Below are 17,469 nucleotides of genomic sequence, written 5' to 3'. Positions count from 1 at the left end.
GAGAGAGAGAGAGAGAGAGAGAGAGAGAGAGAGAGGTCATTCTTAGGCAAAATTCCTAAAAATTCCCAAAGACCCTTTCCATGAAAATGTTCAGGAATCATTTCCTTAGCCACCCCAAAAAAGTCATGCCCAAAGCTCAAACTAGAAAAATCAAAGAAACCTTCTGCAAGGACGGAATGAAGACCAGTCTATGAGAAAACTGAGGAACTCGAAGATGACAACCTCTCGTCTGTTATAGTAGTTGAACATAGCACAGCAGAGGTCCATGTTAAGAGAGCACCGACTCTCTCTCTAGATTTCACTCTTTCTAGAACCCCCTTTCTAGAATTCTCTTCCTCTTCTTTCTAGACAATTCTCTCTCTCTAAAAGTTTCTCTTTCTAGAGATTTCTCCACTTTTTCTTATCCTTTTTAAGCATTTCTCTAGATGTTGCTCTAGATGTTTCTTTCTAGAATTATCTAATGCTAGAAGTGTGTAGCCACAATTCTATAATAATTGAGAAGCATTTCCAGCAAGTATAAAAAGGGGGCAGCCCCTTCCATTTGGGTATGTAGAGTTCAAAGCTTCTCCTTAGAGTGTGCAAATGAGTAATTGAGTGTGTGTAATGAGAGCAAAGTGATTGTGGGTGAGAAACTCTTGAGTACATCTGAGTGAATATGAAATACAGGTGTGACAATCCAAGAGGGGGGTGAATTGGTCAATCAGAAATTTTAGACTTTATTAAAAGAGATTAAAAATTAATCTATTTAATTAAACACTAATTAGTTTTAAACACTAATTAGTTTAACCCTTGTTCAAATAGGTAAATCAATCAACTCTAGAGATTAAATTTTCTAATCATGCACATTTAGCTAACCCTTGTTCAAATAGATATTATAATGCAATTTAGGGTTTAAACATTTATCTTAAGTGCATTCACTAACCCTTGTTAAATTAAAGCATAAACATAAGTAAGGTTAGAGATTACCAATTATCACACGTGCGAGAGAGAGAGAGAGAGAGAGAGAGAGAGAGAGCGAGAGAGAGAGAAAAGAGCAACCATCCACAATGCACAAGATTTATAGTGGTTCGGTCACAACTTGACCTACTCTACTCTTCTAAGTTTACCTCATTGGGATCTCCACTAAAATGATGAAGTCGTACACCCGACTCCTTCATCTCCACAGGGAACAAACCCTTGCTTTTCCATTCTCAAGGGCCAAAGCGAAGCCCTTCGCACGAAGCCTTGACAAGGGAGTCAAACCCTTGCACATGATTCACCTTTCTTCATGGGCCGAATCGGAGACCCTTTTCTTCACCTTTCTTTACGGGCCGAAGAGGAGACCCTCACATGAAGAACAAATAAAAACAAAAACTCTCTTGCCTCTTAATAGGTGGATTACAACATTGATAGCTCACATTCACTCCAAGAATATACAAATGTAAAGCCCTATGGAGTGCCTCTTGATAACATGTAGAAATGGAAGATCAAAGAGGCTTTTAGCTTTTGAAATAAAAGGTTAAAGCTCAAAGAGAAATGAGATTTGATCTTTCTCAAATGTTCAAAAGCTTGTAGAGATAGGTTTTAATGATGTATATATAGTGTATTTGAAAATATGACCGTTTGGGGTAAAATTATAAATAAATGGCTTGAAAAAATCAAGCAGAAAAATGCCCCAACGGCTAGTTTGCTCGACCGTGGCGGTCGACCAGGCTACAGCGGTCGTCCGCCTCTATTGGGCGCCCTATTCTATTTTAAATTTCTTACCGTTGCGGTCGACCGCCGCATGGCGGTCGCCCAACGAGGGCTTACTGTTTGCTCAAAAAATTTGGCTCAAAAACCTATCTCGGTCGACCAACCCACAGCGGTCGCCCGCCCTAGACCAAATTGGATTGTTCTGTTTGAAACAGAAGAGCATCCGCGGTCGCCTGGCTTAACCTGATCGACCGGCCTGATAAAATTCGAGATGGCCTGGATTTTCAAGTTCCATCCCGCGGTCGCCTGGTCGACCGGCCCTGAGTGAAATTCCATTTTAACTTTAAAATCCAGGGGCTTTTGGGCAATGGTCTTTGGGCTTAAGTCCAAGGTTTTCAAATACATTTTTGGGTGTGTTGATGGTTTTCAAAGATGTAAAATGTTAAGTATAAAAACCATTTAAAAACCTTTTGAAAGTACATTTAAACATAAAATCAAGAGGACTCTAAATACATTCTAAAAATAAGAACCTTGAGTCTTCTTGGAATGTCTTGGCCCCTTTGCACTTTCTTGGACTTCTTCAGCTTAGGTGAACATCTTGTCCTTGTCTTGGCTCTTGTGACTTGTCCTTCAATCTTCACTGCATGTAGTGAGGTGCATGAGGTGTTACCAATGGTATGTTCAACTCCAACTCCTTCTTGACACTTGTTTAGGAACTTGTGGGATCTTCATGATGAGCTTCTTTACTTGAGCATCTTCAAATGTTGATGACTCCAATGTAGGTACAAGCTTTTGGTTCCTTTAATCCTTGATCCACAAGTCATGTGTTGTGAAGAGTTGTGTAATGGCGATTATGACATGAAATTCCTATATACAACACAACACCTTAAAGCAACATATCAGTCCATAAATGCTAATTAATTTAGTTTGCCAGCATCAAAACAAGAAAGTAAGATGAATGATTAACCCATTGGAACACTTGGGCTTGCAGTATACAAGTTGTGTACTTTTGAGCTTTGATATTGAATAAAATTTGTTCTTCTACCACGTAAGTTCTACAAGTGGTACCATAGCAGGCGATCGGGGATCGTTCTATCCGGAAGTTCTGCAACTATACAGTCAGGGACTGTGAAGCTTATTGGTCTGGGACCGGGCTTACATGGTAGACTGCAGGGCATCACCAAGTCACGATGACAGATATTTCTAGTTCGGCTAGAGGCGTGGAGAAGCTCAATGACAACAACTACAACAATTGGAGTGTTCACGTACAATTTTACCTGCTTGGACATGACCTGTGGGATATTGTTGGTGGCGAAAACACCACACCACCCACTAATGCTGACGAGTTGAAGAAATGAAAGATTAAGGCTGGTAAGGCTATGTACGTCATTGCAGTAACTATTTAAGATGAATTACTGCAACACATTAAAAGCGCAAAAATGCTAAAGGAGGCATGGGACACTCTAACGACGCTCTTCACACGGACGAATGATGCTAAGCTCCAGCGACTGGAGAACGAGCTCCTACCATCTTCATAAAAGGATATGACAGTGAGTGAATATTTCACAAAAATTAAATCTATTTGTGAAGAACTTTCAACTTTAGATCCTACAAATGCCATCTTCGAAGCATGAATGAGGAGAATAATTATTCACGGGTTGAGGCCGGAATATAACGGCCTTATTACGGTAACCCGTGGATGGGCCAAAGAGCCAACTCTTATAGAGTTGGAAAATATACTAGCCAATCAGGAGGCCTTAGACAAACAAATGTCTACAACCTCAGTAAATGATGACAAGGCCCTGTTTAGCAAGAGAAAAGGATTCAAGAACAAAAATGCTGTGAAATCAAGAACTGGAGGTGAACGAAAGTATCAAGAAAGCTGGAAAGGAAAGGGATCGCAGCAAGGGGGAGCTCGACAAGGACGAGACACCAAAGATAAGAAATATCGTTGCCAAAATAACCAATGTTACAACTGCGGAAAAAGAGGACACTTTGCACGGGACTGCTGGTCCAAGCGAGTGGAGGGTAATGCAGCAACCTCCACCCAAATTGAGAATGACAGTGACAAGCATCACTTGCCGTTGAAGACTCCACGGAGCTTGCGGCCTCATGCGTCATAGAACAAGAGGATGAGTCTGCACTTGTTACGGTGAGTGATAAATTAATTAATTATGATGATGATTGGATTGTAGATTCTAGATGCTCCAATCATATGACTGGAGATATGGAGAAGTTGACTGATATGATGGAATATAAGAAAGGAGGTCGTCACGGCAAATAACTCTAGATTGCCTATCACTCACGTCTGCAAGGCAACAATAGTTCCTCGATTCAGCTCTAGCAATGTACCATTGGAGAATGTGTACCATGTGCCTGGATGAAGAAGAATTTGTTGTCTGTCTCACATCTCACAACATCTGGAAATTATGTGTTGTTCGGACCAGACGCTGTAAAGGTATACCAGAATCTTAAGCCGACGGGTACTCCAATCATGGAAGGAAGATGCTTAGAGTCTATCTACGTAATGTCAGCACATATGGCGTACGTGGACAAGACTAGGAAGAATGAGACAGCTGATCTATGGCACGCATGACTCAGACATGTCAGTTATCATAAACTCAAGGTGATGATGAAGAAAATGATGCTCAAGGGCCTTCCCCAATTAGAAATCCGAGAAGACACAATATGCGCTGGATGTCAGTATGGGAAAGCACATCAACTACCATACGAGGAATAAAACTACAGAGCTAAGGAGTCACTCGAGCTGAGACACTCGGACGTATTTGGACTTGTGAAGCACCCATCCATCAACGGCATTAAATACATGATAACCTTCATTGATGATTTTTCGAGGTATGTCTGGGTCGACTTTATGAAAGAAAAATCAGAGGCATTTTCTATATTTAAGAAGTTCAAAGAAATGGTTGAGAAAGAAACAGGGAGAAAAATGAGATGTCTTCGTATGAATAATGGGGGAGAGTATACATCGAAGGAGTTCTCTGATTATCTGCGTGACAATAGAATATGTCGACAACTTTCATTTTCGAGTACACCTCAACAAAATGGAGTTGCATAAAGGAAAAACTGTCACTTGGCTAAGATTTGCAGAAGTACGTTGCATGCCAAGAACGTGCTACCTCGATTTTCGGCGGAGTGTATGAAGACCACAACACATGTTATCAATAGGCTACCTCAAGCAAGGCTTGAGTTTGTTTCACCTTACGAGAAGCTTTGGAATATCAAGCCCACGGTCAGCCATTTTTTAGTATTTGGATGTGTTTGCTATGTGTTCGTACCTGATCATGTAAGAACAAAGTTTGATAAGAAAGCAATACGATGCATATTCGTGGGCTATGACAATGAAAGGAAAGGGTGGAAATGTTGTGACCCCACAACCGGACAGTGTTACACATCCACGAACGTGGTGTTCGATGAAGCGTCTTCGTGGTGGTCATCACAAGAGGTGTTGCTGCCGAAGATGAAAGAGATTGAAGAAAAGCTACAAGAAAGAATCGAAGATCAATCAAAGTCTGGTGAGGTTCCAAAAGTTGAACCCCAAGAAGAACACGAAGAGGTTGGATCCAAGACTCCTGAAAAAGCAAAGAGTCATTGGCGAACAGGAGCATTGCAAAAGACACCTGAAGAAGAAATACCAAGACAACTTGAAGAGTTCGAGGAGAAAATAGATCCTCAATCAATTCTGAGAAGATCCTTGAGACAAAGAAAACCAAATCCCAAATATGTGAATGCTGCACTCACAGAAGAAGATATAATAAAGGAACCAGCCTCATTTGAGGAAGCTGCACAGTTGCCAGAATGGAGAAAGGCTATGGATAAAGAGATTCAAGCTTTGCGACATAATGAGACATGGGAATTGGTACCAAGGTCTGGAAATGTCCACCCTATATCGTGCAAATGGTATACAAAGTGAAGACTCGACCTGATGGGTCGATAGAAAGATATAAGGCTCGACATGTTGTTCGGGGATTTTTACAAAAATATAGTATAGACTACGATGAGACTTTCAGCCCGGTGGCGAAGATTACAACAGTATGTGTCTTAATAGCACTTGCTGCAAGTAAGTCTTGGAAGCTCTGGCAAATGGATGTGAAGAACGCATTTCTGCATGGTGAGCTAGATCATGACATATACATGGAGCAGCCCCAAGGTTTTCAGAGCAAGAGATATCCAAGCTACGTATGTAAGCTAAAGAAAGCATTATATGGATTGAAGCAGGCACCGAGAGCTTGGTATGGTAAAATTGGAGAGTTCCTAGTACAAAGTGGTTATTCTCTAGCACCATCAGATTTTAGCTTGTTCGTGAAAGCCGGAGGAGGAAAGCTTACAGTTATTCTGATCTATGTGATCATCACGGGAGATGACGAAGAGGGGATCCAGCAAATTAGGGCTAATCTTTTAGTGCGCTTCTAGTTGAAGGAACTTGGAGAACTGAAACACTTCCTTGGCCTTGAGGTTGAACGAACCAAGGAAGGAGTATTTCTAGGGCAACAAAAATACGTAAAAGATCTATTACAACGATTCGGGATGCTTGACTGCAAGCTAATATCTACATTAATCATGGTTTTAAATTTCGACTGAAATCTGAAATTGCGGATTTCGGTGGAGACACACACCGAAACCACCCAAAACCGAAATGGTCATTTATTTCGGCCGAAATTTCGGTTTTTCCGAAATTTGACCCAAAAAATATTTCTCCGAAATTTTGACCGAAATTACTGAAATTTCGGTAATTTCGGCTGAAATTTAATAATGAATAAAATATTGGTTTTGATTTTTGTACCAAATTTCGACCGAAATTTTGAAATTTTGGTTGAAAAGTTGAAATTTCACGGTCCGAAACCGGTACCGAAACCGAAATTTTAAACCTTAACACTAATTGAGCCCTATCCAAGGCTATGTGCAGAAGAAGGCCAAAGATTGGAAGATTCAACAATGTATAGAAATTGGTGGGTAGTCTAATCTACCTAACGCTCACACGGCCTGACATCGCTTTTGCAGTTGGAGTGGCTAGTCGATTCATAGAGCAACCGAGAAACCCTCACTTAAAAGCAGTTCGACGCATACTAAGGTACGTAAAAGGGACCTTTGACCTTGGAATTTTCTATAAGAAAGGAGCAAACTGTGAGGTCAAAGGTTATTGCTATGCTGACTACGCTGGAGACCATGACACACGACGTTCAACTATTGGATACGTATTCGACCTTGGATCAGGAGCAGTGTCATGGTGTAGCAAGAGATAACTAACGGTGTTTCTGTCAACTACAAAAGCTGAGTATAGAGCAGCAACGATGGCAGCTCAGGAAAGCACATGGCTAATGCAGCTGATGAGAGACCTACATCAACTAATTGACTACTCGGTGGAGATCCATTGCGACAATCAATCAGCCATAAGGCTGGCAGAGAATAAAGTCTTTCACGCAAGGACTAAGCACGTGGAAGTACACTATCACTTTATTCGATAGAATGTGCTACAATGACAAATTGAAATGAAGCACATCAAGACTGGAGGCCAGGTTGCAGACATATTTACTAAAAGACTAAGTGAGACAAAGTTTGAGCAGTTCTAAAAACAACTTAGCATGGTCACTAGATCGGAAATAAGGGAGAGTAGCCGATAAGAGAGAGTTGTCATTGAGGGGAAGTGTTAAGAAGAGAGCACCGACTCTCTCTCTAGATTCCACTCTTTCTAGAACCCTCTTCTGGAATTCTCTTTCTCTTCTTTCTAGACAATTCTCTCTCTCTCTCTCTCTCTCTCAAAGTTTCTCTTTCTAGAGATTTCTCCTCTTTTCCTTATCCTTTTTAAGCATTTCTCTAGATGTTGCTCCGGATGTTTCTTTCTAGAATTATCTAATGCTAGAAGTGTGTAGCCACAATTCTATAATAATTGAGAAGCATTTCCAACAAGTATAAAAAGGGGGCAGCCCCTTCCATTTGGGTATGTAGAGTTCAAAGCTTTTCCTTAGAGTGTGCAAAGGAGTAATTGAGTGTGTGTGATGAGAGCAAAGTGATTGTGGGTGAGAAACCCTTGAGTGCATCTGAGTGTATAGAAGTTGTGTACTTTTGAGCTTTTATATTGAATTAAATTTGTTCTTCTACCACTCAAATGTCAACCGTCCACCCCCTCCCCACTTGACCATTAAGACCAGCCCTTAAGTGCTGCACTAATTCTGAGCCCGCCAATTCAAAATACCTTCTTAATGTTTGGTGCTCATGAAGGAGGAGATAGTGAGGATGGGAAATCTGAAAACTCAATAGCCTCAGCAATAGAGTACATGGAAGGGAGTGAGGATGAAAAATCTGAAAACTCCTTCAATATCTCAACAAAGGATACCACATAAAGTTCCAAAGATGCTCGAAAGAAGAAAGTATCATGGGCAGATGTGTGTCATCTAGTCAATCTGACCCAGTTGAAAGATGATAGTGAAGAAGAGAGTCCAGAACTAGAGGAATCAAATGATAATAGCATGAAGTTCCAAAGAAAAATTGCCTAAGACGCTCCCAAAGAGCCCAACATACTCCCATAAAGCTAGCCGATTATGTAACTCACGAGTATTGAGCAGTTCAGACTCTTAGGTTTAGTGTTCGTCTATCCCAAGTTTTGGATCTCCCTCTCTCATGTGTTCCGAGTTAGGGATGGCATATTGCGCCCATAAATGTAAAATCTTTCTCTTTATCTAACCCATCAAAAAAAAAATTCTCTCTCTTTATCTAATAAAATAGTAGGGGTCCTTTCCAAACCCCAGCTTACCCACAAAAAAAAATTTGATAACTTATTGTTATTCTCTTTTGATGTATTTGATAATAATGTCGGTGTTAATTTCTCAAGCAAATTTGCATATATGCAAGTCTATGCTCTCCAACCCGTTGTATGATCTAAGACATATGTTTTGACCTGCACATGATCCATATATTTGATTGCATTTATCATTCACGGGCAATCTTTTTCCTTACATCGAATCGAATGCTTGTTAAGATTTGTGAATTCAAATGGAGTGCAAATATGCAACATACAACATATTCTTTAACCAGATTTTACATACTGCTCCTTTCTTCAAATCGTATTGCACGTCTGCAAACCCATAATCCTCTTCATGTTTCATTATTAGAGACGGATTTTAGAAAATCATCGTAAAAGCTTCAAATTTATTATGTAAAAGAATTGATCTTTCAACATCCATCTATAGGTCACAAATTGGAGGGGTTATGATAATCTGGAGGCGGCTGGAGGCGAATTTTCGTGCATGACCCATCCATTACAAAGACTAAGAAATAAATTATAGTTAGTATCATTAATGTACAAATGGCTCCAGTTTTGATTTTAAACCTCTCATTTTCAACTTTGAAAAAAATGCACATCCATTGAATAACGACCCATTTATGATGAATATACTATGAAATAAATTTCACTCTCCCTATATTTCCTTTCTTGAAGTCTTTCTTTTCAGGAAACGACAAACGAAAGCAGGTGGAACTACAGCTTTAAATTTCTATTTGGAAAATGACTTATTCCCCCCTTTTTTCCTTGGAATTTTTCTCTTTGTCTATGATTCAGAGGAAAATGATAAAACTATAGTTAATTTAGAGAGATATTATCATAAATTGAAGATCCCTATAAAAACTGCGGCCCAATGCACGAGGCTCATGCCGTTGCGGGGTCTGAGGAGGGCTAGATGTACAGGACCCTCTAACTAAAAATTGAATAGAGATCGAGGTATCTTTTTTTCGTGCGAAAAGTTAGAAATTTTTGATAATATTTTTCCTTTCCAAACTATTCCAAAATTTTCCCACAATCCAAACAGAGCCAAAGGGTGGTGTTCCATGCTCCAAAACAAGAGGCTAATCTATTATCACTTCCCTTCATATATTTCTAGAAGAAGGCAAACATATATTGTACCATAAAAAAAAAAAAATATCCCTTCTTGTGAATACGACTCGTAGGATATAAATTTACACATCGTGTAGCATTTGGACAGACGGTCAGAAATACGTCATTGCTCTCGCAATTTACAAATAACGACAGCACCCTATATTACTAATAACACCCCCTTCCTTTCTCCCACCACATCTCCCTCCATTTTTTCACATTTCTCCTCTGAAAATGGGAGACCAAATCTTTCATGTTCTCTTATTCTCCTTCCCTGGCCAAGGCCATGTAAACCCATTACTCAGACTCGCTAAATATCTCGCTTCTAAAGGACTTTTAGTCACTTTCTCAACCACCCTTGACTTATCTGAAAGAATGCAAAAAGCCACCGGAAAAGCCACCGTCGGTGACCCAACACCCATCGGAAAAGGATACCTCCGGTTCGAATTCTTCTCCGACGGTTGGGATTTAAACGACCCAAAAAGACTAGACTTTGATGCCTACATGAAACAGCTAAAGATCGCCGGCCCAGCTGCCGTTGCCGGAGTAATTTCCCGGCAAGCCGAAGAGGGACGACCTGTTTCTTACGTCATAAATAACCCATTTCTTCCTTGGGTTTTAGACATATCAAATGATATGGGTATTAATTGTGCTATGTTGTGGGTCCAATCTTGTGCGGTTTTCGCCGCGTATTGGCATTATTTCAATCAGACGGTCAGATATCCATCTTCGGAGGAGCCGGATATTACCGTCCGGCTGCCGGGGATGCCGGAATTAGGACCGGACGACGTGCCGAGTTTTCTACTTCCGACTAATCCTTACCCTACCTTAACGGACCTCATCACGGAACAGTTTGGAAACATGTCTAAAGCTTCGTGGGTTTTAGTTGATTCATTTGATGCGCTCGAGAGTACCGTTCTCGAGTCAATTTCGAGCTTTTCTCCGGCCAAGCTAACTCCGGTAATTTGAAACAACCCATTAGTCCAAAAGTTTAAGGGGTTAGATAGACTTATGTTATTGAATCATGAGGAATGGTAAAGTATTATCCAACTAATGTTATATGACTTTTAAATATTTTAATTTAGAGGAATGATCGATGCGTGGTATGAAGGGCCTAGAAGGGCCCTTGAATCGATCTATGTCATTTTTAAAGTCGGTTGAGAAACTGAATTCGGTTGCACCTAGCGACGTGATCTATAAAGAGGCCCCTGCATCTATCATTTCTCTTTAATTTAAATGCACATCAAAGATTTTACAAGGAGTAGATGAGTTTTTTTTTAAAATATTGTAAGGCCCGCTCTATAGATCCAAGCTGTCCATTTGATGGGCTATAACGTAAATAGGTTGAGCCCCAAAAATCATTCCCATAGGATAATCCCAACCCTCTGAGCTTAGAGGTTTCTATAGTTTTCAGTTCCTCTGTAGATTGGAGGGCTAGGATCATCCTGTATATAGAAATGGTTGTTTTGGCACCACCTATTTACATTGTGGCCCATCAAAGGACGGTTTGGATCATCTTAGGCGGGCTCCAGTTTCCAAGCTAAGTCTCCCTTCAGATTCGAGATGATGTAGCTGCAGCATCCTAACCTTCCTGATCTCTAAAAAATGGGTGGTCTCAAGCCGGTCATTTGCTTGGTTTGTCTTGTTTAAGAAGCTTCAATTTATGAAGTCTAAGCTCATTTCTTGGAAATAATCTATTAATATGTCTTTTAGGATATTAGAACGAGAATCTCTCACCTCAGAGACATCCTTGCTAGATTGGAAGCTATGGAGGCCGACAATTCCCTGGGTCAGCACAAGCATAATCTCCACAAGGAAACCTTGGGTGTGGGTCCTACAGTATTTTTTTGTAAAAATACTAGACTACATGAGCTTACACCATATAAAAACTATATACTTCAACACTCCTTTCGTTACGCATTAGTTTATAGAGCTTTGGAGATTTTATGTGATACCATGTGAAACAACCATTTACTCCAAAAGCTTCTTAATATAAGGTATTAGAGTTAGGTGTTATTTAATCATTTATATTTCAACAGGTAGGCCCACTATTTAAATCGATCGAGTCCATCGATGGAATAGGATCGGACGTCCGTGGTGATTTATGGAAAGCTGACGATTGCTTGGAATGGCTCGACACTCAACCGGATTCATCCGTAGTTTACATATCATTTGGGAGTGTGGTTGTTTGGGGGAAAGACCAGATGGAAGAGATAGCTTTGGGAATAAGAAACAGTGGGAGATCTTTTTTGTGGGTAGTGAAACCGGCTATTAACTCGACGGAGACCGGATTACCGGAGGGTTTTGTGGAAGAAACCGCAGAGAGAGGGAAAGTTGTGGGGTGGTGTCCACAGGAAAAGGTGCTCTCGCACCCTTCAGTGGCCTGCTTTTTCACACACTGTGGTTGGAACTCTAGCATGGAAAGTTTAAGTAGTGGAATTCCAGTAATTGGGTTTCCTCAGTTTGGTGATCAGGTAACAAATGCCAAGTTTTTGTCTGAAGTTCATGGGGTTGGAGTCCGTTTAAGGAAGGACTCTGGGCCCTTAGTTTCGAAGGAGGAAGTTGTGAGATGCATAAATGAGGTTACATGTGGAACCAATGCTGTTGAAATGAAGAAAAATGCTTTGAAATGGAAGGACGCGGCGAGAGAGGCGGTGGGCGAGGGTGGCTCTTCTGATCGGAATATTGAAGCCTTTGTGGATGATATTAAGCGCCGGGCGTCGAATCTCGCCGGAAAACATGGTGGAGAAGGGAGTCATATGAAAGCCAGTTGTAATGAGATAATATTGGATGAAGTGAAGGAGCCCACTCTTAAGGCTGTGGAGTAGGATATTTGCCGGACGGTTTGGGCAGTGTCATTATTAAAATGGGGATTGTGGGTGTTGTCTTCTTTATTAATTATCAAAATATGTTTAGGTAAGGAGTAATTGTTACTAAAGTTTTTATATGAAAATCTGGCATTTCGCAAGTTTTGGTCAATATCCCTATGAAACTTCTCGATCTCTGTTATATGTTTTTTTAAGTTTCTTAAATAGATATAAAATATTCTATCTACAAATCTGATTAAATATTTCAAAATATTAGTGGGTAGAACTAAGGTTTAAAATTTCGGTTTTGGTAACCGTTTCGGACCCCACAAAAAACCGAAATTTCAGTCTGAAATTTGGTAATTTGGTTTCAAATTCCGGACTTAAATTTCAAAATTTAGGACCCAAATTCCGAAATTTCGGACTGAAAGTTTGTAACACTTTTAAAATAAAAAATAAATAATGCCTAAATTACCGAAATTTCATACCAAAATCCAAAATTTCGGTAAATGGCGAAAAATTGAATTTCGGAAATTTTCGGTTTCGGTCCCCACCGGTATCTGAAATTTCGGATTTCGGTCGAAATTTTAAACCATGGTTAGAACTTAGAAGTTAGAACTATATTATTATGTAAAACAAAATTAATTTAAAAATCGAATCTGACATTCAATACTCGTATTGGATACTAACACTTGTATTTTTATGAAAACTCTTATTAATGAGAGTAATGACAAGCAAGATTATTGTTGAAGTCACCCATTCCAAAACTACATATTATTAAATGGATATAAAATATTCTATCTATTTAAAATTTTAATATATTACTTGTTATAACCACATTATTAGATAAAAATTATAATTTGAGAATTGATTAGCATATTTTGTCAATTCTACAAAGGCAAATGACAAATACACCCCTTTTCATCACTTGGAACACCCAGCTGCATTATACGTGGCAATCAGGTAACTTCATTTCTTCAAAAGTGAAGTACATCAGCCCCTTTGCAGTCATAGATACACTCTAGCTGGGTGTCCCTAGTAATGAAGAGGGGATCATCTTTTTGAAGTTTGAGCAATCCGGCCCACTTGCTACTCAGGTAGACCTGGCAAACGGATGGGTCGGGCCGGGTCAACCTGTGGGTGATGCGGGTGCGGGTCACACGGGTCGGGTCAAGAGATGACCCGCATTTTTGCGGGTCAGAATTTTGGTGACCCGCGGGTCACCCGCAAATATAATATGGGATTGTAATTCTCATGATTTGACCAATTCTCATGATTTGACCGCACAGCAGAAGTTTTTCCAGTAATTGTCATAATTCTCTACGTGTTGTTAGTATTTTTCTCGTAATTTTATAACTTCATAACCATTTATACGTAATTTTTCATTTTCAAACTTTATAAACTAAGTTATTTTACTTTTGTTCTGGATTACTTTTTTTTTGCTTTTTACTTTTGCTAGAAACCTTCGCCTGTGCGCATCTTTGCACAGAGTATTACCACATATGAAAAAAAAAAAAAACGAAATGTTATCAACACTACTGAGGGCACTCTCACTTTATTAAAAGTATGGTATGGCCCACACCATCGGATGATCCAAACCGTCCATTAGATGGGCCATAGCCTGAATAGGTTATGCTCCAAAAATCATTTCCATAGGATGATTTCTCAAGTGCTGATAACATTCTCCGAGAAATTCTTAAAAATTACTGTAAAAATGCCGGTGCCCGCGGGTGCCAGCGGGTTGACCCGACCCAGCCCGTGTTTTTCCGGGTTGGGTCAACCCGCGGGTTAAATTTGACGGGTCACTAAAAGTCAGACCCGTGCCCGCAAATTTGCGGGTGGGTCGGGTCGACCCGCGGGCACAGGTTGCTTTTGCCAGGTCTATACTCAGGTCAGATTGTAACACTCTTATTCATAACGACGCAACATCGACATTGACTCTTTCCAATTTGACCGGTTATATGGACTCATATTAATGAGAGTGATGGCAAGCGAGTCTCTCATTATTGTCACTGGACAAACAAGACATCTGTGGCCTCTCTCTCTCTCTCTCTCTCTCTCTCTTATTAATGAGAGTGACGACAGGCGAGTCTCTCATTATTGTCACTGGACAAGCAAGACATTTGTGGCATCTCTCTCTCTCTCTCTCTCTCTCTCTCTCTCTTAATTTCTGGTGAAAACTAATCACATCTTAATTTCGGGTGAAAACTACTTAATTTCTGGTGAAAACTACTTAGGAATCACATCAAACCATGTTATATGGATACTTCATGAGGCACTTCTAGATAACTATTAATCTATTTTTAATAAATCCTACTACCACAAATTTACAACTACCATATGTTTTGAGTTATATTCAATCCACATAACCAATTAAAATTTTAAATATTCTACTTTTTATACCCGTACTATTATCTAAAAAATTATAATTTGAGAATTGATTAAAATATTTTGTAAATCGCTCTTTGTGAAGTTTATCGAATCGGACACTCGATGCCATTATCAGATTCCGACACTCGTACTCATATTGTTGTAACATCCGACATTGCCTCTCTCAGTTTTTGATAATTTTTTATAAAAACTCTTATAGATGAGAGTGATAACAAAGGAGTATGGCATTATAGATTGTTCATGGAAAGGCAAAATTTTTGTGGCCTCTCTTAATTTCTTGTGAAAACTACATGGGAATCATATCATCCACGTTACATGAATTCTTCTAAATGGATGAAGTATCCGTGTCTAGCACGACACCAATTGCTATACTTCATGAGACACTTCTAGATCGCTATTGGTCTATTTTTTCCCTCAATACTACTACCACAACTTTACAACTATCATATGTTTTGAGTTTTACCCTCCCGATAGTAGGTTTCTTAGATAGGTTTAAAACATTCTATCTATAACCTATTAAAAATTTCAGTATATTACTGGTTATAACCATATTATTATGTAAAAAATTAAAATTTGAGTATTTATTAAAATATTTTGTTGAATCCACAAATCATTCTTTTAGAAGTTTATCAAATCCAACACTCGAAACCCCGTCTTAGATTCTGACACTCGTACTCATAGTATTGCAACATATGACACGCAACATTTGACACTGACTCTCTCAAATTTGATCATGTTTATGAAAACTCTTATCGAAGAGAGTGATGACAACTTGACAAATGAGTTTGGCATTATTGTTCTTGGAAAGCAAGACTTTTGTGGTCTCTCTTTTCTTGTGAAAACTATATAGGAATCACAACATGTTACATGAATTCTTCTAAATGGATGAAGTATCCTTGTCGGGCACGTCTCCGATACTTCATGAGATGCTAACATGGATTCTTCTAAATGGATGAACTATCCGTGTTGGGCACGTCTCCAATACTTCAAGAGATGCTTCTCTCTCTACACACACACATATATATATATATATATATATATATATGAGGAAACTGTTGGTGAGCTTAAGCTCACCAAACTTATGGTGAGCTAGCTTGCCCAATCACATGGGGGCCCACTTTGTTAAGATGATCCAAAGCATTCATTTGAAAGTCCCTTACATAGATGGGCGATGTACCAAAAATCAGCTCCATAGGATCATCCTAACCCCTCCATTTGTGGAGGACAAAAATGGACAGACACAAATTTGCCCCATTTTGTCCTCCACAAATGAAGGGGTTAGGATGATCCTATGGAGCTGATTTTTGGTACACCCCCTATCTATGATAAGGCCTTGCAAATGAATGGTTTGGATCACTCCCCAAAATGTGGGACCCATGTGATTGGGCAAGCTAGCTCACCATAAGTTTGGTGAGCTTAAGCTCACCAACAGTTTCCTCATATATATATATATATATATATATATATGCTCACCAACAGTTTCCTCATATATATATATATATATATATATATATATATATATATATATATATATATATATATATATATATATGAGGAAACTGTTGGTGAGCTTAAGCTCACCAAACTTATGGTGAGCTTAAGCACCCAATCACATGGGGGCCCACTTTGTTAGGATGATCTAAAGCATTCATTTGAAAGTCCCTTACATAGATGGGGGGTGTACCAAAAATCAGCTCCATAGGATCATCCTAACCCCTCCATTTGTGAAGGACAAAAAATGGACAGACACAAATCTGCCCATTTTTGGTCCTCCACAAATGGAGGGGTTAGGATGATCCTATGGAGCTGATTTTTGGTACACCCCCTATCTATCATAAGGCCTTGCAAATTAATGGTTTGGATCACCACAGAAAATGTGGGACCCATGTGATTGGGGAGCTTAAGCTCCAAACTTATGGTGCGCTTAAGCTCACCAACAGTTTCCTCATATATATGAGAAAACGGTTTCTACACACAAGTGTAGATAAGTTATCTACACACTAGCTTAAAATACAGTGGAGAACATATTGTTTGGATGATCCAAACCATTCATTTGATTGGCCCTCACATAGATAGGGTGTCCACAAAAAATCAGCTCCATAGGATCATCCCAATCCTACGATTTGTGGAGGTAAAATGGACGTGTATAAACCTTCACAAATCTGTCCATTTTTTGCCTCCATGGTTCGAAGGGTTAGGATGATCCTATGAAGCTGATTTTTTGGGCACACCCTATCTATGTGAGGGCCCATCAAATAAATGCTTTGGATCACCCAAACAATGTGGGCCCCCATGTATTTTAAGCTAGTGTGTAGATAACTTATCTACACTTGTGTGTAGAAACCGTTTTCTCATATATATAGAGAGAAAACGGTTTCTACACACAAGTGTAGATAAGTTATTTACACACTAGCTTAAAATACAGTGGAGGCCTACATTGTTTGGGTGATCCAAACCATTCACTTGATTGGCCCTCACATAGATAGGGTGTCCACAAAAAATCAACTCCATAGGATCATCCCAAACTTACGATTTGTGGCGGTAAAATGGACGTGTATAAACCTTCACAAATCTGTCCATTTTTTGCCACCACGGTTCGAAGGGTTAGGATGATTCTATGGAGCTGATTTTTTGTGGACACCCTATCTATGTGAGGGCCAATCAAATGAATGGATTGGATCACCCAAACAATATGCCCACCACTGTATT

The 17,469-nt window shown here is 39.5% G+C and overlaps 1 protein-coding gene across 1 annotated transcript; it reads left to right on the top strand.

The window, feature by feature from the left end:
• The first annotated feature begins 9,658 nt into the window (after window positions 1-9,658).
• On the top strand, window positions 9,659-12,530 carry LOC143858417 (gallate 1-beta-glucosyltransferase 84A24-like). Its single transcript, XM_077369075.1, has 2 exons — window positions 9,659-10,522; window positions 11,602-12,530. Exons 1-2 carry the CDS (start codon window positions 9,797-9,799, stop codon window positions 12,388-12,390), a joined length of 1,515 nt encoding a protein of 504 aa, XP_077225190.1. The 5' UTR covers window positions 9,659-9,796; the 3' UTR covers window positions 12,391-12,530.
• Window positions 12,531-17,469: the final 4,939 nt, after the last annotated feature.

The sequence above is a fragment of the Tasmannia lanceolata genome, unplaced genomic scaffold, assembly GCF_043159265.1.
Source record: "Tasmannia lanceolata isolate RefF3 unplaced genomic scaffold, GAP_Taslan_0.1 ptg000003l, whole genome shotgun sequence".
Classification (NCBI taxonomy): domain Eukaryota; kingdom Viridiplantae; phylum Streptophyta; class Magnoliopsida; order Canellales; family Winteraceae; genus Tasmannia; species Tasmannia lanceolata.
Note: the sequence above shows the minus strand (reverse complement) of the source record. Positions and strands in the feature narration are given on the sequence as shown.